The following is a 21,301-nucleotide window of genomic DNA, read 5'->3' on the forward strand; positions in this document are numbered from 1 at the left end:
CTAAAACATAGGGGGGATTTATGAATACCGGCATACTCGTACGCCGGGCTTAAATTAGGCCCCGCCCCCTTTTCCCCAGCCAACTTCACCAGTAGGCGTAGATTTGGACCATGATTTACGCCTTAGAGTAGGGCATATGGCAGGCGAATGCCAGGGGTGAATCTGCACCTCCTCCCTGTCCTACACTCCGGGCGGGACCTTCATAAATGTCCCCCATAGTGTTTGGATCACTGCTCTTCACCCTAATTTCAGAGCATTGCCTACTGTAAGTGACCCAGTCAGTGCAGGTCACAGTAATTCCCTGACTTACACACTCACTGTTGCATGCTAAACATGCGTTCAGACAGCACCCTCACTGCAGGGCAGGCTAGCGGCAGCGACCACTTGTCCGTCTGCTGTTCGATCCCCTTCCACAGCTCCTGTGCGGTGAGGGGTTTGTGTCCCAGATTGATGAGTTTGAGGACAGCCCGCTGTCGTTCACCCACGCCACCCGCTGTGATGAAGCTGGTGAAGCATGTGCTACGCTGACTGGATGAGGAGGCAAGGAGTGACAGCCAACAATCCAGAGTGGTGGTAGGACAAGCGCTAAAACGCTTCCCGCCTCAGGCCCAGCTGTCCACTGTACTTTTGCACTCTGCTCCCCATTTTGCTGTGTAGCGGGGGCTGCGGGTGTACCCCATCTTTCTTCGGACTCAGTCTAGGACCTCGTCATCACCCCTTGCATCGGCTTCCACCCACTCCTCACCTCAGATTCATCATAAGCGATACTGTCTGCTGAGCTGTGTATCTAAGCCTTTGTATTGTCTGAGAGACCCCCCCCCCCCCCCAGCACTACTCCCCCCCATCGTGTACTCTCACCGGGCCGGGCATTACCTGCACTGTGATCCCTTTGGACTTGTATTCTATGTTCAGAGCTCGGGAAAAATAATCCAAAAAGACCTGGAAGAAAATAGAAGATGATCAGAGGAGGAAGATGCGGCTGATACCAGAGAGCAATTGCCCATTCAGATACATAATCATGGAGCTAATGAATCTGAACACAAGGTGGAGCGATGGAGAAGACTGTACAGATGAAGGGGAACTCCACCCTAAATGTGTCTCCAAGAGTTCATCAGTCTCTTGTCCTGGATCCACAGAGGTTTATAGGGAAGAAGAGAAGAACATGTCATGTGGACGTTCACCCCCCTTCCAGAGGTTAAGGCCCTAATCCACAGAACGATTATGGGCCGATATTTGTCCCGTGGAATAGAAGGCAACAATCGATGTCGGCTGATCGTTGCATCGTTTTTCTTCCAAAAGTGTTGAAAAACAAACAACCAGGATGGCAGCGATCTGCTGCCATCTCTCCGCGGAATGGGAGCAGTGGCAGCAGACCGCCAAGGGTCTGGGCTGCCCGGACCCTTGCCGCTAAGGGCTGCCCGGACCATCTAGCGATCACCCGGGCAGCCCCCCCAGCTTCCCGTGGCCCCTCCCGCACTCACCCGCTCGCTGCCGCCGCATGTAATGGGGTCTTTAGTGTTACCTTAGTGGCGCTGTATATAGTCAGCATGGGAAACGGGTGACTACCGGCCTCCGAGGACAAATTTATTATCAGACCCTTCTTCCTGGGAAAGAGAGAAATGAAAAACAATGTACGTCACATGCTCACCGCCCCCTGCACAGTCCATCCATCCACCTGCACCGCTCCCTGCACAGTCCATCCATCCACCTGCACCGCTCCCTGCACAGTCCATTCATCCACCTGCACCGCTCCCTGCACAGTCCATCCACCTGCACAGCCCATCCATCCACCTGCACCGCTCCCTGCACAGTCCATCCACCTGCACCGCTCCCTGCACAGTCCATTCATCCACCTGCACCGCTCCCTGCACAGTCCATCTACCTGCACCGCTCCCTGCACAGTCCATCCATCCACCCGCACCGCTCCCTGCACAGTCCATCCACCTGCACAGCCCATCCGTCCACCTGCACCGCTCCCTGCACAGTCTGTCCATCCACCTGCACCGCTCCCTGCACAGTCCATCCATCCACCTGCACCGCTCCCTGCACAGTCCATCCATCCACCTGCACCGCTCCCTGCACAGTCCATCCACCTGCACAGCCCATCCGTCCACCTGCACCGCTCCCTGCACAGTCTGTCCATCCACCTGCACCGCTCCCTGCACAGTCCATCCATCCACCTGCACCGCTCCCTGCACAGTCCATCTAACCACCTGCACCGCTCCCTGCACAGTCCATCCATCCACCTGCACCGCTCCCTGCACAGTCCATCCATCCACCTGCACCGCTCCCTGCACAGTCCATCCATCCACCTGCACCGCTCCCTGCACAGTCCATCCATCCACCTGCACCGCTCCCTGCACAGTCCATCCATTCACCAGAACCACTCCCTGCACAGTCCATCTAACCACCTGCACCGCTCCCTGCACAGTCCATCCATCCACCTGCACCGCTCCCTGCACAGTCCATCCATCCACCTGCACCGCTCCCTGCACAGTCCGTCCATCCACCTGCACCGCTCCCTGCACAGTCCGTCCATCCACCTGCACCGCTCCCTGCACAGTCCATCCACCCGCACTGCTCCATTCATAGTCCATGCCCACCGCTCCCTGCACAGTCCCTCTACCCCACCTCTCCCTGCACAATCTACGCACCCGTTCCGCTCCCTGCACAGTCCATCCATCAACCTACACCGCTCCCTGCACAGTCCATCCATCCCTGCACAGTTCATCCATCTGCAACACTCCCTGCACAGTCCATCCACCCCACCTCTTCCTGCACAGTCCATCCACCCATACCACTCCCTGCACAGTCCATCCACCCCCGTACCGCTTCCTGCACAGTCCATCCACCCCCGTACCGCTTCCTGCACAGTCCATCCATCTTGAGAGCACAAGAACACTCTGCAGGATATTAAAGTGAACATGCAGTGACTGCGTATAATCCTAACCACCTCATGGTTGTCTTACAAGACACCTCCATACTGTACCAAATTTGCATTGCTTAAATGCTGCCGCCTAGAGGTCATTCTGTACCATGGTCAGAGCTAGTAACATGCACAAGATAGACACCACACTGGGATGAAAAGCCCTAGAAGGTGGGAGGTACCTGCTCAGTCTTCAGTTGTCTCAGACTAGGAGAGAGGAGAAGCCATTAGTAATAGTGATAGTGTAGAAGTTAGGAAAAGGAGTTCAGTTCATGTCTGTGTAGTGTGAGACCTCCTCTAGCACTCTCTTACAAAAGTGTCATTGGCTGAGATCGCCATATCATGAAGCCATTAGAGAAGCTGTCCATTGGGCCTTATGGTATCCCAGGACCTCTAGGGCTTCAGGCCGGGCCTGGTCATCAGGGTAGCTATGACTAGTAGCCTGCACCCCACTGTTGGGTATTGCAGAACATCTATACAACGACAAGTCTGTAGAGAAGGCACCTGGAGCCGACCAGTGTGCATCACAGATCTGTCAGTACCTTCATACACATAGAGACTGAGCAGGAGAAGGTCGGGGGCCCTAGTACCACACAACAGCCAAAAGTCAGAGTGTTCCCGTGCAAGTAAAGGGGAGAGGCATCCTTCATGTCCTACCCATTCCCCCAATTCCGTACACACTAGGACTACCATCATGTTCTCACTGGCCTCACTCCAGCAATCCTGGGCTGAGGAAACCCCACGGCAAACCCTGGAGCTCATGACCATGACTGGACTGCAGCACAACAAGGCCCAGATACAGGCTCCATAATAATCATATACACCGTCACATACTGTACCTCTGTATCATGTGTGGAAGGACAATCCGGGTCATCTAGAAAGATAGAAAAATACTGGGTTACCCTATAAGTGCAGGAACATGTATCACCCTGCAGGAGGAGGAGGAGGAGGAGGAGGAGGAGGAGGAGGAGACTCATAGCTCCATCTATCTGTATCACCCTGCAGGAGGAGGAGGAGACGCATAGCTCCTTCTATCTGTATCACCCTGCAGGAGGAGGAGGAGGAGACTCATAACTCATTCTATAAGTTTCACCCTGCAGGAGTAGGAGGAGGAGACTCATAGCTCCTTCTATCTGTATCACCCTGCAGGAGGAGGAGGAGGAGGAGACGCATAGCTCCTTCTATCTGTATCACCCTGCAGGAGGAGGAGGAGGAGACTCATAGCTCCTTCTATCTGTATCACCCTGCAGGAGGAGGAGACTCATAGCTCCTTCTATCTGTATCACCCTGCAGGAGGAGGAGGAGGAGGAGACGCATAGCTCCTTCTATCTGTATCCCCCTGCAGGAGGAGGAGGAGGAGACTCATAGCTCCTTCTATCTGTATCACCCTGCATGGGGAGGAGGAGGAGGAGACTCATAGCTCCTTCTATCTGTATCACCCTGCAGGAGGAGGAGGAGACTTATAGCTCCTTCTATCTGTATCACCCTGCAGGGGGAGGAGGAGGAGACGCATAGCTCCTTCTATCTGTATCACCCTGCATGGGGAGGAGGAGGAGGAGACTCATAGCTCCTTCTATCTGTATCACCCTGCAGGAGGAGGAGGAGGGGACTCATAGCTCCTTCTATCTGTATCACCCTGCAGGAGGAGGAGGAGGAGGAGGAGACTCATAGCTCCTTCTATCTGTATTACCCTGCAGGAGGAGGAGGAGGAGACGCATAGTTCCTTCTATCTGTATCACCCTGCAGGGGGAGGAGGAGGAGACTTATAGCTCCTTCTATCTGTATCACCCTGCAGGAGGAGGAGACTCATAGCTCCTTCTATCTGTATCACCCTGCAGGAGGAGGAGGAGGAGACTCATAGCTCCTTCTATCTGTATCACCCTGCAGGAGGAGGAGGAGACACATAGCTCCTTCTATCTGTATCACCCTGCATGGGGAGGAGGAGGAGGAGGAGACTCATAGCTCCTTCTATCTGTATCACCCTGCATGGGGAGGAGACATACTGATGATGTGGTAATACATACAGATTTAATACTTACCTGTACAGCTGACGTCATGTTACAGTTCATTATGGCTGTTACTCTCTGATAGAAAAATATAGAAGAAAATTATTTTATTTCATATTTTCCTATAATAAAATGCTTGTGTAATATATTTTGTAAGATCAGATCACTGGGCCCTCTCACTTTCTCTCAGATCAGGGAGATCAAGTTCGGCGGTTTTTTTTTTTAATTGATTTTTTATTTTACGTACGCAGTTACATGTCCTTGTGCCTGCGGTGAGATACTGGCTGTCCTGGCTGATGGACCGGCTGCTCAGCCAATCAATGACTGTAGTGGCGTCTCGCCGATGAGTGGCCACTATGTGTTTTCTTTTCTTTTCTTACACCTTGGAAAAACTGTATCTCTCTAGTGTCACAGGTTAGGACAGGAGGCTGCTGTTCCTTACTCCAACCACTAGATGTCACTCCAACCACTAACTACATACACTTTTTTTCTCTAGTAACACCTTCCCTTATAGTGACTACTTCCGCTTAGTCTTTAGTCAGTTAGTGCCTGGCTACAGGCCAGACAGGTGATGTATATAATTGTTCATGCACTAGCTCCCCAACCTTCATGGGGTGCTAGATAAGACCTCTAGGGACACCGCAGTCAAGGGGGATCTCACTCATGCCTACACTGAAGAAAGACTAACAGGATAGAACAGTCGACCACCTTACAAACGGGACGGACTAGCTCAAGACTGGACCTGCAGTAGAGCACAGTGCCAGCAAGCCGCTCTCTAAGTGCTGAGCTTTGTAGGAAGGACACTACAGGCCCGCTCATACTACCCCAGAGGACGGCTCACCTGACACTGTGGGGCAGAAGGCGGTTAGGTGAGATAACTAGAATCATCTATACGTGAGTACCAGGATTTCTTCAAACACTTCACCACATCCCGGCTGAGTACAAAGTACATTAGGCAATGGCCTCCTATGCGGTCCCTATCTCCTGTTCACGTTCTTTTTATCACTGTGGGTGTCATCACTCCTGGCCAACGTTCCAAGAAGCCTCCACAACACCAGGCCCACCAGCAGGCCCAACATCAATACCAGCACCCTGGGTCCCAGCACCTACACCCTGGACCAGGGTGCTCACATGGTGGGCTGCAGGCTGTCAGAGCATGCTGGGAGTTGTAGGTTTGCTACAGAACGGAGATCACATGGTGTAACATGGTGGTATGATTACACATTGCCATGTCACACTCACCTCATTGACATCAGGGAGCCCAAGAAACCGGACTGGTAATTCACTGTAGGTCATCCCAACATTATTGACTGCAAGAGAAGAGCCAAAAGTAACTCTTCTGTCCCTTATATTGGATCTGGGATTTTGCCACCAAGGACGAGAGAGAGAGAAGATAGAAGAGTCTGAGGGTGAAGTGTAACAATACTGATAAGACACAAGATGGCTTGTCTTTACCTATAGGAGTTGCCTATCCTGGGTCCTGACAATAGCTCCCAGTATTCTGATGCCCCCAGGACTTATAGTGTAGTCAGCAGTCATGTGGAGTTCATACAAACACGAGCTGAGCTGTCTCATCTAATGTCCCGTCATCTACTGGTGTAGATCTGTATACACTATATGGTGTGATAGTGTCATACCAGTCTACTGTATACCCCATTCACATTGTAATAAGGATGAAGAACACATGTAACCTGAAGCTCCTACCCACCATGTGCATGGGGTTAAATTCTATATGTGGCTACAGGGCCTCCAATAAGAACTTATACAATTCCTGACTTTTGATCTCATAAACACCAAGAATGGTCCTACCAAGGATGCCAATGTCCAGTTCCTTCAGCTCCTGCTCCACCTTGGGGTAGATTTCGGGTCCTCCTGTGAAGTCCAGCTGAATGACTTTGGTCTTCCGTCCGGTCTCCTGTTCTGTGGATGTTACAAACTTCTGTAAGTGTCATTAAGGTTCTACTTAAGTTCTAGAAATACAGTCTGTTTCTTATTCCTCAGCCGTAAAGACACATGGGCAGAGCCGTCACTACCTTGAGATGAATGAAGATCTTATGGTTCGTCATACTCTCGCATAGTTTCTTTAGTGAGAAACAAAATAAAGAGAAGATGAAGGAGGTCTCCAGATTGGATAAGGACTCTTCATCTGGATTAGTTTTTCATATGAGTTCTATGTAGGAACATCTATCCTGTCAGTATGGAGATAAGACAAAGAACGTGTCCAGATACAGACGGAATGAAACCCTCCAGTATGAGTGATCTTGTTTATGTTACCAGGATCTAGGCAGGATCAAGGAGGTCTCTGGAAAAGACGGTATCTGGAGTCTTCATTTATATTTAAGGACCTATTACACCAAACGATTATTGGCTATACTTGGCCAATTACCTTATGAGATACTGACAGTATGAATGGGGACTTCAGAATCAGCATTTTCAGTGTGTAGACAGGAGTGAGGAAATTTCCAGAACCAAACCAGATCCAGTACCTGAATTCCCTCTCCAGCCTGTCTCAGTAGACTTTTCTTTACTTTCTTTATATTTTTGAGATTAAATGAATGTCTTGGCGCTGACAGGATAACAGAGGTCTCCAGGCTGAAAGGGATCCAGATACAGAGTTGTCCTAGCTGTCTAAATCTGGCGATCTCATTTCTATCAGTATTTAAACAGGTCTCACCAAATATAAGAAGGTTAAATGAGGACTCCAGATATAGTCTTCTTTAACCTCTCTGTATCTGGAGATCTTGTTTCTGTTTCCCCAGATATACGAAGATTGAATGACGACTTCAGATACAGCATCTTTTTCAACCTCTCTGTATCCGCTTAGAGTTTAGTCTTGTCTAAATAAGATCCCCAGAACAACAGGATGAAGGACTCCAAGTTCTAGCAAGCGTACTGAGGGTCCACTTAGTCTCCTTGTATCTGGAAAGCTTATTACACTGCAAATATCTGGTTGTCGCCTTCATCTTGTGTAGACTTGGCCAATTTTTCCAGATGGAGACAGCATACATAAGAACTCTAGATACTGGCGGAATGAAGGAGCCCTCCCTATGGTCTGTGTGTCTGAAGACCTTCCTCATCCTGTCTACACCTCTTGATATTGGTTGGATGAAGGAAGACTCCAGAATGCTTGTTCGCCCTGTCCATATTTGAAACTCCAATCCCTTCATGGATTGACGATATATATCTAGAACACCACACATTATGTTTCGGTTTCCTGTCTCTTACCTATCCCCCTCGCAACATTTTTCAGTTTCTCCAGAGTTCGACTGATAAGGACGACATCAAAACCCCTTTTGGCCAACTATGGAGAGGACACAGACGTATGAGGACATACAAGTGACAGACACATAGAATGACGGACTGGAGTCCACTGACCTCCTCTGCGTACGCCTTCCCGATCCCGTCTGTTGCTCCGGTTACCACTAGGGAAAAAATTTGAATATAATTCAGTAATGGAATGGGGGGGTAAACTAAATGGGGGCAATGTAGAACGTATAGAACGTTGGTTGGATACCTCTAGATTGGACCATTCACTAAAGTTACCCAACACACACTATGTTTCATACTGATGGACCTACTATGTGCTCACTGTCCTATATGGACATTATTGACCAACAAAAAGCAGATGGCACAGCTCCAGTTCTCACTCACGGTAACTGTTCTGGCAGACCATAAGTTGGACAAGCCCCGGTGGTGCTCAATCTTGAACAACAGCTAGACAAAGCAGCGTTCTGCCGCGAAACTGCAGTCACCCGACTCCTTCCTCCCCCAATCCTCACATGCTCAATAAAGCCAGATGATTCAACACCCAGTTGGTGAGCACCATCTTCTCTCTCTGTTTATTGCATTACATTACTTGATGTCCTCACTATTATGTCCCGAAAGAATAAAGGATCTTCCCACCTACATGGGGAACCACCATAGGGTGTAAATTCAGCAGCTAACTCTCTTTATAACAGATGGTCAATTTTTTCATGAAATCATATGAGCGTAGCCGACATAAAGATGCCAGGAGCCCCAGTAATTCTTTAGGCCTGGATTTAAGCTCTTAGTGTCCCTGTCCACCATTAAACTCATGCCATGCAAGCCATATTCTACAATCCTCAGTTGTCCCCAGTATTGGGCCATATAGATCCTGTGACTATGTAGAGTCCAGATCCAAATCCCGATGGTCCTTACGCTCTACCTGACATAGATAGCCACAAGACTAAAAACTGTCATCTCTTAGGTCAGGAGAAGGATGGGACAATTGTTGGCTTCTCCATTGTTAGGGGTTGCTGACATAGAAATGTTAATGGGTGGCCTGTGGAAAAGTCTGTGCACCCTCACAGTCTTAGTTTTACTGTTTAGCTCATCTGGACTTCTTAATGTAAAGACATCAAGTGGTCAATGGTCGTCTCTGAGTCATTTTCAACTTTGATATCTCATTATGAGGACACAAAGGATTTCTTTAGAGTATGTGGAGTAAGGACTAACTTAGAAGGCCATAAGTCTGACACATTTTAGCATCCGCGTTATGGCTGAATGAAAATTAGAATAGTGTGGAACCCTATGAGGATCTAAATTTGGGGGCTCGTCCGGGATGTAAAAAAGTGGCTATCCAGGATTCTAAAAACGTAGATGTTTTCTTTCAGAAACAGCGCCACTTTTGTCCTCAGTATGTGTGCGTTATTACAGATTAGTTCAATTAAAGTGAATGGATACAAGCTGTAATAGTGCACACAACCTAGGGACAGATATGGAGCTGTTTTTGGAAGAAAGTAGCTATGTTTTTCATGGATAACCTCTTAGGGCTGTAATATGGATGGTAAATATTCCCACCACCATGAAAAAAAAAATCTGCCACAATACTGCACTGGTAGTTTGGGGGCCACAACCCTACAATGCAAGAAGCTACCCCTCAGGTATATCTCATAGGTATATCCAGACCTTAGGGAAATCTTCACTAGATCAACCAATCATTCATTAACTGAAACCATGAACTTTACCCATGGGTTGTGGATGTATTGTGATGAAGAGGAGGGAGTGAAGAAGATGGAGAAGATGATAAAAGTCCATGACTTATAGGAGAGAAGTAATAAAAAACAGTAAGGAGGAGCGGTTTACAAAGCTGTATACTGGGTCTATAAAAGTATCCCCCCCCCTGCATTGTATATGGTGTAACAGCCAGGAAACACGGGTATGACTCTAGAGAGAACAAATCTCTAACATAACTGAATGCATAAGTATCCACACCGTTATAGGGTCAGTTCAGCAAAAAAAAAAAAAAAAAAATCAAATCAACTGGTGCCAGAGAATTGTAATTTACTTCTATTAAAAAAACTTGTCTTATCAGCTGCTGTACGTCCTGCAGGAAGTGGTGTATTCTCTCCAGTCTGACACAGTGCTCTCTGCTGCCACCTCTGTCCATGTCAGGAACTGTCCAGAGCAGTAGCAAATCCCCATAGAAAACCTCTCCTGCTCTGGACAGTTCCTGACATGGACAGAGGTGGCAGCAGAGAGCACTGTGTCAGACTGGAGAGAATACACCACTTCCTGCAGGACATAGAGCAGCTGATAAGTATTGGAAGACTGGAGATTTTTTTTTTTTTTTTTTTATAGAAGTAAATTACAAATCTCTGGCACTTTCTGACACCAGTTGATTTAAAAGAATTTGTTTTCGCTGAACTTCAACGCATTTGAACATTTGCTGGACTTAAAGGGGAAGTTTGGGCTTCCTTCTTGGCTGCTCATAGCTTTCTGTGATGGGATCTGGGGTTGCAGCCGGTCTTCATCCAGGATTTCTATGTATTCTGCTGCAGTGAAGCTCCCACCATGTTTCTCCAGTTACTTCTCTCCCCAGGAGCACTCACCTGCCCAGCCGCCATACTTCTTCAGGTCAGTCCTCCACACCCTGGAGATGACATGGACTCGGAAACCATTCAGGACCTTCCATAGCCGTCTGAGGATCAGGTAGGAGAGAACCAGGTGACCCAGCAGAGTGAACCATTGCGGGACGGCACACTCCATTTTCTCCGTCCTATAATCCTTCTGTGCCTGACACCTGGGCTTTTCTACCTGTATACCTCAGCCCGTCCCACTTCCTGCTGATAGCATCGGACCTTGGTAATGCACTTCATGTAGCGTTGTGGCTGCGCGGAGTAGCAGAGAGGAGTATGTGCAGGTCACTCAGGAGGGGGGGACAGTGTTCTTACATTAGATTATCTGAAACACATCTGAGACTATGGTCCCACTCACTTATATGTAGTCACCCCCTTTAAGACCTGGTCCTACCAGTAGTCACACAATGAGCTGAATGTGGTCCCTGTGTGCAAAGTGTCACATGACCTGTCGGTATCAATCCACCTGTTCCGAGCATCACTAAGTATGGAACATAAAGACGGAGGAGCTTCCCACTACATGGACTTCAAGGGTTTCCTCTGAGCTCTGGGACATGTCACACCGGCCCCTGAAGGGTTAATGCACCCCTCCTAATCCTCATCTTTTATGTTGCACAGTCTGTTACCATTGTATGCCATGTACTTTGGTGACATCTAGTGGTGAATAAATGGCAGTGCAGATAAGTAATACGCAGCCTCATGCAGACCGACAGGGGGTTGAGAAAGTTCTAGAAATCTATGATGTTTCCATGCTAAAGAGTCCAGTCCATTGAGTGACTCCTCCCACTGGACTCCTTAACCCAGAATAAGCAGGGATTTCACTCACCATGTAACAAGTTATACTGAATCTTTTCCCATACAGATATATATCAATCTTCTCAGTTCTTCCTGCTCTATAACATGATGGGGATAGATTAGATAGCATAGTCTTGGTGACAGGTTCCCTTTAAGTTCCAGGACAGGAGTAAGGACGTGCAGCCCTATTCTCCATCCACCCCATCCCTGCCTACCTGGATGGTAAATTGTTTCTTCTTAAAGGGAAACTCCAGGTAGAAGTTAAAAAATGAAACTTCTGCAGAAGCATATAGCATTACTTACCTGTCTATCCCAGTTTTGAAACTGCCAAAAATCCATTTGTTTGGGGTGTTTTTTTTTGTTCTGTTTTGTGTTTCTGTCCTTCCTGGTTGAGCATTTCCCAGAATGCAATGCTTTCCCTCAGCTAATCATCACAGTCCCCCACCCATCACAATCAGTAAAATCAGTGCAGTAGCTGCTTCTGGCCGGTCAGAGATGGTGAATCACTCAGGGGATTGGGGGATCCAGCCCCGCCTCCTGTGACATCACATCTGCATCATCAGCCTGTGCTCAGCAAACACACACAATGTGAGACAGAGACATGGAAGATTTGTATCCTAAGGGGGGAGAGCAGTGGGAGCAGGAGACAATGTGAACTGGCACAGAGGACATTTTCTTCACTTCCTGGATTTCCATCAGCTACCAGTGTGGCAGAACCGCACAGATACAGTAACACATTGTATAGACACATCTATAGAACTTTTAATGTACTTTTAATAGAAAACAAGTTTTTCTTATCCGGAGTTCCCCTTTAGGTGCCAGGAATAGGTGAGACGGTAGGAATGGTCAGGATCACGAATGGGGATCACAGTCCAGGAGATTATGTCCAGTACAAATTCACAGAGCGGGAATCGTCCACAAGCTAAGAGTCTAAAGCACGGGTCTCCAAACTGCGGCCCTCCAGCTGCTGCAAAACCACAATTCCCATCATGCCTGGACAGCTAAAACATTGGATTTGGCTGTCCAGGCATGATGGGAAATGTAGCTTTGCAACAGCTGGACGGTCGCAGTTTGGAGACCTGTGGTCCAAAGCAATGCAATCCAGCAAGAACAAGTGTCACTAAGTCAGCCAATCACAGGCCACTGCCGCCAGCAACCACCTGCTGCCTGGGATGGATGTGCCGAGCCGGACTGGCAAACTGCAACCATCAGAATGGAGGGACACCATAGCATATTATAGCAGTATTATAGTAGTTATATTCTTGTATATAGGAGGCAGTATTATAGTAGTTATATTCCTGTATATAGGAGCAGTATTATAGTAGTTATATTCCTGTATATAGGAGCAGTATTATAGTAGTTATATTCTTGTACATAGGAGCAGTATTATAGTAGTTATATTCCTGTATATAGGGGGCAGTATTATAGTAGTTATATTCCTGTATATAGGAGCAGTATTATAGTAGTTATATTCCTGTATATAGGAGCAGTATTATAGTAGTTATATTCTTGTATATAGGAGCAGTATTATAGTAGTTATAACAATGTAGGAAGTAGATCCGAGTTAGCACCAATGTTCATACGGTGTTAGTTCTATACCCATGAGCTAGGATAATTCCAAGTGAGGATTCTAGGCAGCAGTGTGCAGCGTGGAGGTAACCACGTGAAACGGCTGTAGCCATGAGACGCCCCTGCCTTCACTTCCCCTCCCCACACATGTCCATGGAGACTGAATAAACGTATGTCTTTTGCAGCGATTCTGTGGTGAGTGCAAGCTCCTTTTTCTCTCTTGTTGGATTATAGTAGTTATATCCCTGTATATAGGAGCAGTATTATAGTAGTTATATCCTTGTATATAGGAGCAGTATTATAGTAGTTATATCCCTGTATATAGGAGCAGTATTATAGTAGTTATATCCCTGTATATAGGGAGCAGTATTATAGTAGTTATATCCCTGTATATAGGGAGCAGTATTATAGTAGTTATATTCCTGTATATAGGGAGCAGTATTATAGTAGTTATATCCCTGTATATAGGGGGCAGTATTATAGTAGTTATATTCCTGTATATAGGAGCAGTATTATAGTAGTTATATTCTTGTATATATAGAAGCAGTATTATAGTAGTTATATTATTGTATATAGGAGCAGTATTATAGTAGTTATATTCCTGTATATAGGAGCAGTATTATAGTAGTTATATTCTTGTACATAGGAGCAGTATTATAGTAGTTATATTCCTGTATATAGGAGCAGTATTATAGCAGTTATATTCCTGTATATAGGAGCAGTATTATAGTAGTTATATTCCTGTATATAGGAGCAGTATTATAGTAGTTATATTCCTGTATATAGGAGCAGTATTATAGTAGTTATATTCCTGTATATAGGAGCAGTATTATAGCAGTTATATTCCTGTATATAGGAGCAGTATTATAGTAGTTATAGTCTTGTGTATTGTGGCAGTATTATATATTGATATGTATGAGGAGATAGAGGGCAAAGGCTGACATGTACAATATAACTTATAAATTCACAAAAAAAAAAAAAAAAAACATTTATTTTTTCCTTTCCATATAACACCAGTTCTGTCCGGACGAGTAGTCAGTAGATCGGCCTCAGACATGGATCCTTCTTGCCCTCCAGGTTATTGTTTCTTTTGTCTTATACTTCTCTCCATTGACTCGTTCGCTTTCTTAGCCAAGCTTCCTACCAGTCTGGAGCCCAGGATGGAGTCTGATACGATGAGGTGGGCAAAGTAACTCTGCAGGAAGAAGTCACAGCCATGAAGAGTGTGAGAAATGTCCTGTTTCCTGTGGAGGCCACTAGATGGCAGTAGTATTTATCAGACACTTCATCATTTCTTTCTGCCAATAGAGGATGAGGATAGACCACAGCGAGTCTCTATATGTATAATCTACCACCAGGGGGCACTCTAATGGATGGGTCTCTGAATACTTCAGTTTGCATTGGCAGTAGAGTGGTGCAATAAAATCTATATGTAATGTGTTACATATTTAGTTTTTCACTTTTTCCATTGTGCATTACACTTCAGTCACCTTCAGAGCTGCAATCACAATCCATTACCTGTATTTCGTGGGAGAGGCAGCCATTGGTGCGATGGGTGTACCCCACTGTGTTCAGAGACTCCCGGGCAAAGTCATGGGCGGTTTTCACAAAAAGATTACTGTCTATATTCTGGGACATGTTGGTGGAGACCACCAGGGGCATCACCGACTGTGGGCAACAAAGACACATTACAGCGGGCGTATCTAAGTCTTTTATTTGTGATACTGTCTGCTAAGCTGTGTATCTAAGCCTTTAAATGTGTGATACGGTCTGCTGACCAGTGTATCTAATCCAATCATTTGTCAAGCTGTGTGCTGAGCCCCTGTTTCCAAGCCATTCATGTGTGATACTGCTAGCTGTATCTAATCCTAACACTTGTGATACTGTCTCAGAGCACTACTCCCCCTATCGTGTACTCTCAGCACTCTCACCGGTTCATACGTTACCTGTATTGTGATCCCTTTGGATTTATATTCTATATTCAGAGCTCGGGAGAAATAATCCACAAACACCTGTAAGACAATACAGTGTGATGGGAGTAGGAAGAGGCGGCTGATACCAGAGAGCAATGTCTATTCAGATACATAATGAAGCTGTTGTGGGATGTGGAAGTCTCGGGCCACATCTAAGCTTTCACACTGGTCGACTTCTGGTGGAGTTCTGCTATCTGCCCAACCTGTATCTATATCCACATAGACAACTAGGCCGGGCCTGAAGCCCAGTGAATCCTAGACTTGTGAGAGGATATATATGCCTATAGGCTAATGTAACACTTCTCAGCCTTATCACAGTATAACTATTAGATGGCGCACCTTGTCCAATGTCATCATATCCGACTACTAATCTAAAGCACATAAACCCCACGCAGTGGGACACTGCACATCCGCGGCACAGAGGACGGCGTTACCTTGGTGGCGCTGTATATAGTCAGCATCGGGAACGGGTGACTCCCGGCCTCTGAGGAGACATTGATGATCAGACCCTTCTTCCTGGGAAACAGAAATGGAAGATGATGGCCGTCATCTCCATCTACCTGCACTGCCCAATAATAAAACGCCATGGGTGACGTTTATTAAGACCGGCATACAAGTTACATTAAGCCCCGCCCCCAATAACCCGCCGGATTCACAAAGAGGAGCACGCCTCTCAGTAAATCTGTCAGGACCTTTGCTTGGCGCAGGAATTGCGCAAAAATTTACACCTGCTCCGGAGCAGGTGTAAATTTTTGCCTGGCGTAAACCTTGATAAATAGGGAACAGGAGTATGCTACGCCTCTCCGTGCCGCCCATCAGGTGAGCGGGGGATACGGCTGGCATACACATACATACACCTGATAACTGTCCCCCCGTCCATCTATGTACACAGTCCAATCACCCGGGGCGAACACTTAGGCACCTACCTCTGTATCATTGTTGGAAGCACAATCCTGGTCATCTGGAATATAAGAGGACAGGTATAATCTCTCCCTTCTATCTGTATCACCTGGCGGGGGGAAGCAAGTGACACGCCTGGTAATATTATATATACTCACTTGTACGACGGACGTCATGTTGCAGTTCATTATGGCCGTTACTTTCTGTTAAGGGAAAAATAAACAAATTCTCGGACCATTTCCTGATACAATCTTGTATCCCTAGCACTGTGAGGAGCAGATACACGGGAAAGGAGTGGATGATGAGGAGCGTTGTTGTTACAATAGCATTAACTGGTCCCAGCAAATGGCAGAGATTTGTATTTGACTTTTTTTTAAAAAAATTCCAAGTTTTCCAGCACTTATTAGCTTCTGTATGTCCTGCAGGAAGTGATGTATTCTCTTCAGTCTTACACAGTGCTCTCTGCTGCCACCTCTGTCCATGTCAGGAACTGTCCAGAGCATAGAACTGTCCAATCCCCATAGAAAACCTGTCCTGCTCTCCAGATTGAAGAGAATACATCACTTCCTGCAGGACATATAGCAGCTGATAAGGCTGTATCCGTCAGGACTCCCTAGGGCTGCACCCAACTTCTTCAGCCACCAGTATTCACATGTATTCGGGACATATTGAGGATTTGTATTAGCAATGATTATATACTTGGCAGGAACCCCCCCATACACTGGACAAGTGACCCCTGACCAGTGGCTGCCATGATGGTGTCAGAGCATGGGTGCTGGGAGATACAGGTCACTGAATTTGACCCTGTGGCACCTAATGTAACAGTGGTAGAATGACATATTTATTTCTTACTGTATCTCACTCACCTCACCAACGTTGGGAACCCCAAGAAACGGGACGGGCTTCTCACTGTACGTCATCCCAACGTTATTGACTGCAAAAGAAGAGCCAAGAATGACCTGCCGAGCCCCCATAATGGACAGTAGGGCTCGGACTGATGATAAATCCTCAAGAGGTTCATACTATGGTGTAACGTACATCATGAAGACATCTGGAAACTTATGGAGAAGATCTAATATGACGTGTGAGGTCTCTCGGCTTTTAACTCATCCTGTTTCTGGTCACAATATAGAAAGTTTACACAGGGAATGGTCCTACCAAGGATGCCGATGTCCAGCTCCCTCAGCTCCTGCTCCACCTTGGGGTAGATTTCGGGGCCTCCTGTGAAGTCCAGCTGAATTACTTTGGTCTTCCGTTTGGTTTGCTGCTCTGTGGAAGTTAGAAGATTCTGTAAACTCTAGAAGAATCTAGAAACCCAGTGCATCATACTAGTGTTTAGTTTATTTAGAATCTATTCAGAGTCCCCACTCGACGTTCTTGTATCTGGAGTTAAAACTGAACAAGGTGTCTAGATTGAGGACTCTATATCTGAATTCACTATAACTCTAGACCAAGATATTGAGAAGGAATTATTCCTCTGGTTTTGATTCACACTGCCAGTATCTAGAGTCCATCTTCAACCAGGATATGAGATGCATGAAGTTTTCAGACTGTGACTAGACGAGTATATTGGTACTTACAGGATAAGAGATCTCCAGGCTGAAAAATGCTCCAGATACGGAGTTGTCTTTCTACCAGTCTAGATCTGGAGATCAGATGCCTCCCGATACAAGCAGGATAAATACTGACTCCAGGTAGAGTCTTCCTCCAACGCTTTAGTCCTGTCTATATCTTGTGACCTCATTCTGGTCAGAATTATTGGTCTTTTTGGTATATATATCTAGAACCTTACATCTTGCCAATAGATTTCCTGTCTCTTACCTATCCCCCTTGCGACATTTTTCAGCTTTTCCAAAGTCCGACTGATGAGGACAACATCAAAACCCTTTTTGGACAACTATGGAGAGGACACAGACGTATGAGGACATACGAGTGACAGATACATAGACCGTCAGACTGGTGTCCACTGACCTCCTCTGCGTAGGCCTTCCCGATCCCGTCTGTTGCTCCTGTTACCACTGGGGAAAAAGTGGAACATAACACAGTACAATAATGTAAGTGGGATATTGGACCTTAGTCTCTAGTTGGCCATGAGTCGCTCATTGTCAAATATAGACAGGGCACATTACTTAATGTCCACACTATTGGGCACCCAAAGAATGAAGAATCTTCCCATCTATTTGGGCAACAGCTTTAAGGTATTGCTTCAGGACCTATCATGGTCCCTCCATCTACTGTAACCTAAGTAACCATAATGTAATTCTTTTGGAGTACAAACTCATGGCAAACAATAGCAAATCTATAATCCATGGTTGCCTCCTAAATTAGGCCACAAAGTTCCTGACAAGTTGACCACTGATCCGAATCTTACAGGTTCTTCTCTGCCTGACATAGTTGGCCACAAGACTTAAGACCCTCATAGGTCTAAAAAGACACATGTCAGATTGGGTAATTTTACTTGATCCTTCACATCAACCAATCTATGGCCATTTGTAGAACTTTTGTTTCAGCTATGAGGGCAGAGGGGCTTAGTAGGGACATGTTAAGTACAGAAACAGACAGCCATAAGGGTAACACATTTTAGCACCTGGTATAATGCCTGCATGTTTGGGTTTCTTGAGGGTTAAGTCTACAAAGCTTAGACCAGCATGGGACACTATGAACAACTAACTTTGGGGGCTCGTCCGGGACCAAAATGGATGTTGTGTCCACGTTGTTGAAACCAGAGCACCACAAGAAACACTACCATAATACTGTTCTTCTAGCTTGGGGGGGGGGGGTCACAAGAAAATAATGCTAGAAGCTACTCCCAGGTATTTCTCACGCATTCGTCCAGACTGTAGTTGACTCTTTAATGATGCAGTATCCACACAGACGTGTCAACCAATAAGTTTGGTTGTTATAGTAAATTTTATACAAATCATTAACTCAGCCCATGGACTTTACCTATCAGCACTCTCTACTGTATCGGTTTGGAGAGGAGGGAGTAAAGAGATGGAGTAGCCGATAACAGTCTATAACATTGTGAAAGCAATAAGGAGTCATTATTACGTCTACAAATCTGTATAAATAGGGACTATTAAAGTATTCCCATGCCTTGCATCATCTTTATGGATTCATAGAAAGGAATCACTGTGGATTTGATACCAGTGAAGCCAAACTTCTACAATTCATATATTTGAATTTACTTATGCATATTTAGGGTTGTAAGTCTCATGTAGACTGCAGCGGGTTTCATCCAGGATTTCTACATATTCTGCAGAGTTACTACTCTATGGAGGGCCCATGGATATGCCTCTACATGATACCCTCACCCACTTACCTGCCCAGCCACCATACTTTTTAAGGTCAGTCCTCCACACTCTGGAGAGGATATGAATCCTGAATCCTCTTAGGAATTTCCATGTCTGTTTAAGGATGAGGTAGGATAGTACCAAGTGACCCAAAAGAGTGAACCCCTGAGGTAGAAGAAACTCCATCTGCTCTTCTATGTAATGGTTACACGAATGACAGCAGCTTTAGTGGCTTGTAAACTTTAACCAGTCCCACCTCCTCCTGATAGGAGTCCTGAGTAAGTAGCAAACTTCATACGTCTGCCTGTTCTACCCTGTACTAGACACTGAGCAGAGTGCACTATGTACAGTGGTACAATGTCTGTTCAAAGAATAAAAAATATATATTTCTGTCGATCTCCACAGATTACACCTGCAATTGTACTCTGCAAGTCAAGTCAATAAAAGTTAGAACAGGAGGGGACCCTTGGGTGATCTAACTTTGGTAAATTGGGGGCTCGTCCGGGATGTATACGGACATTGTGTGTGTACGTTGTGGCAGTCGCGGCACCACATGGAAACTTGGCATAATCCAGCTTAGAGGAGTCCAAGAAGCTTCTCCCAGGTATTTCTCATGCATTCGTCCAGACCTTAGGTCACATCTTGGTTTTGTTTATTCGATAAACGACATTTTCTGAGATATTCAGATATTCTAGAGCATTTATTGAAACCAGACAGGTGTAATATTTCAGCCGAGGTGAAGTCCAGAAATCAGTATATGGTATAATACCCATGTTTTTAATTCCCAGCTCTCATATGTCTTTCATGCTTCCCACCAGTGTGTTACGTTGCTGTATGCCACTCCTGGAACAGATAGTCAAAGCTTTTTTGATGGCTTGTACTCATTAATCTTCCGATTGATAACATTCCCTCAAGTCTGCCCATTGGGCTGGCCATGATGGGGTCTTGATCTGGTGGTCCTTCACCCACACCATGACTGACCAGCTGTGTGTCATGTGGCATTGTCCATCTGAAAGAACAATCCACAGAGTTCGGGGACGTCGTCAGAGCAGACGGAATTTTTTTGTCCAAAATAACTTTGTATGTGGCTTGACTCATGTGTCCATCATAAAGACTTTTCTGCCGGATCCCAGCCTTCCTATAACCCCCGAATCATTTCCAATGTCTGAGTGGGTGCCATACACTGTAGCTTGGTGGGCTCTGCAGGTCTTACTAAGCATTTCATGACGCGGTTTTGGCAGAGCTAGAAATTGGATTAATCAGGGAAGACGACCTCCCCGTAGTCCTTTATGGTCCAATCGCTATGGCCTCTTCCGGTAAACTTCAGCCTGGGTCTTCTTTGCTTTCGTTGTTGATAGTTTCTTCCTTAGCTTTGTCTTGCCTCTTCTTATTGAACAGCTTTTATTTTTCTAGCTTTGTAGTTCAGTCCTGCCGTTAGAAGCCTGTTTCGTACCGTCCTAGCCAAGTATTTCACCCCCAGCTCCCGCTTGCCATTCTTTTCGTAGGTCACTTGGTGTCATCCTATGGTTGTTGATATTGGAGTAAAATGGCATATATCTTGGTGCCAAGAGCCGTTCTGCCCTCTGCAGCTTAATTATTCCCAATATTTGCTGCTTGGCCTCGCTCTTATGACGCCAACAGGATTCATTATTTTTAGGATGGACGTGACCTGTATCTCTCCACCGGTAAACACTAGAACTGAACCCATAATTCCAGCCTGGATTCCGCTTACTATTCAGGTACTAGCCTGCTCATGCCGCCCAGGGTGTTCAATATGATTTGGGTGATCACTCGAATAGGGTTGTGCCTGTGATGGAATCCAACTAACACTAGGATTGAACGGCCCATTAAGGAATTTTATAAACAATATAAAAGTACTCACACTCCCTGCAATCGCAGATATGACACTAGTCTACAATTCACAATTTAACTCGATGCGTAAGTATTCACACCGGGGCCG

General features: G+C 46.2%; 2 protein-coding genes across 3 annotated transcripts in view; both read right to left on the reverse strand.

The window, feature by feature from the left end:
• LOC138766102 (very-long-chain 3-oxoacyl-CoA reductase-B-like) overlaps nt 1–11,011 on the reverse strand; it is a 12,193-nt gene extending 1,182 nt beyond the window's left edge. The window contains exons 1-9 of the mRNA XM_069943483.1: nt 10,785–11,011; nt 8,308–8,354; nt 8,158–8,233; nt 6,742–6,852; nt 6,175–6,242; nt 4,966–5,010; nt 3,766–3,800; nt 1,523–1,604; nt 874–939 (exon numbers count right to left, since the gene is read on the reverse strand). Of these exons, the coding sequence (XP_069799584.1) occupies nt 874–939; nt 1,523–1,604; nt 3,766–3,800; nt 4,966–5,010; nt 6,175–6,242; nt 6,742–6,852; nt 8,158–8,233; nt 8,308–8,354; nt 10,785–10,941 (687 nt within the window). The 5' untranslated portion in view covers nt 10,942–11,011. The remainder of the gene's footprint in view (nt 1–873; nt 940–1,522; nt 1,605–3,765; nt 3,801–4,965; nt 5,011–6,174; nt 6,243–6,741; nt 6,853–8,157; nt 8,234–8,307; nt 8,355–10,784) is intronic.
• Nucleotides 11,012–13,941: 2,930 nt separating this feature from the next.
• On the reverse strand, nt 13,942–19,605 carry LOC138766175 (very-long-chain 3-oxoacyl-CoA reductase-B-like). Of its 2 annotated transcripts, XM_069943599.1 has the most exons (11): nt 19,371–19,605; nt 18,020–18,066; nt 17,870–17,945; nt 17,207–17,317; nt 16,915–16,982; nt 16,207–16,251; nt 16,075–16,109; nt 15,583–15,664; nt 15,122–15,187; nt 14,694–14,843; nt 13,944–14,370 (listed from the first exon to the last, which is right to left on the reverse strand). In XM_069943599.1, the coding sequence occupies exons 1-11, from the start codon at nt 19,525–19,527 to the stop codon at nt 14,254–14,256; spliced, it is 954 nt and encodes a 317-aa protein (XP_069799700.1). In that variant the 5' UTR covers nt 19,528–19,605; the 3' UTR covers nt 13,944–14,253. The 2 variants fall into 2 exon arrangements, with proteins under 2 accessions (XP_069799783.1, XP_069799700.1); XM_069943682.1 differs by lacking the exon at nt 15,122–15,187 and having other exon boundaries at nt 13,942–14,370.
• Between the last annotated feature and the right edge of the window lie 1,696 nt (nt 19,606–21,301).

Source organism: Dendropsophus ebraccatus, chromosome 1 (genome assembly GCF_027789765.1).
Source record: "Dendropsophus ebraccatus isolate aDenEbr1 chromosome 1, aDenEbr1.pat, whole genome shotgun sequence".
NCBI classification, from domain to species: domain Eukaryota; kingdom Metazoa; phylum Chordata; class Amphibia; order Anura; family Hylidae; genus Dendropsophus; species Dendropsophus ebraccatus.

Bases quoted from the DNA above. Each gene is read 5' to 3' on its own strand.
- LOC138766175 (XM_069943599.1), bottom strand. From the start codon at position 19,527: ATGGAGTTTCTTCTACCTCAGGGGTTCACTCTTTTGGGTCACTTGGTA. The intron at 18,067-19,370 runs GTAAGTGGGTGA...CTTTTTCCCCAG, and splicing joins AAAGTATGGTGGCTGGGCAG to TGGTAACAGGAGCAACAGAC. The intron at 16,983-17,206 runs GTAGGACCATTC...CTTCTTTTGCAG, and splicing joins GCTGGACATCGGCATCCTTG to TCAATAACGTTGGGATGACG.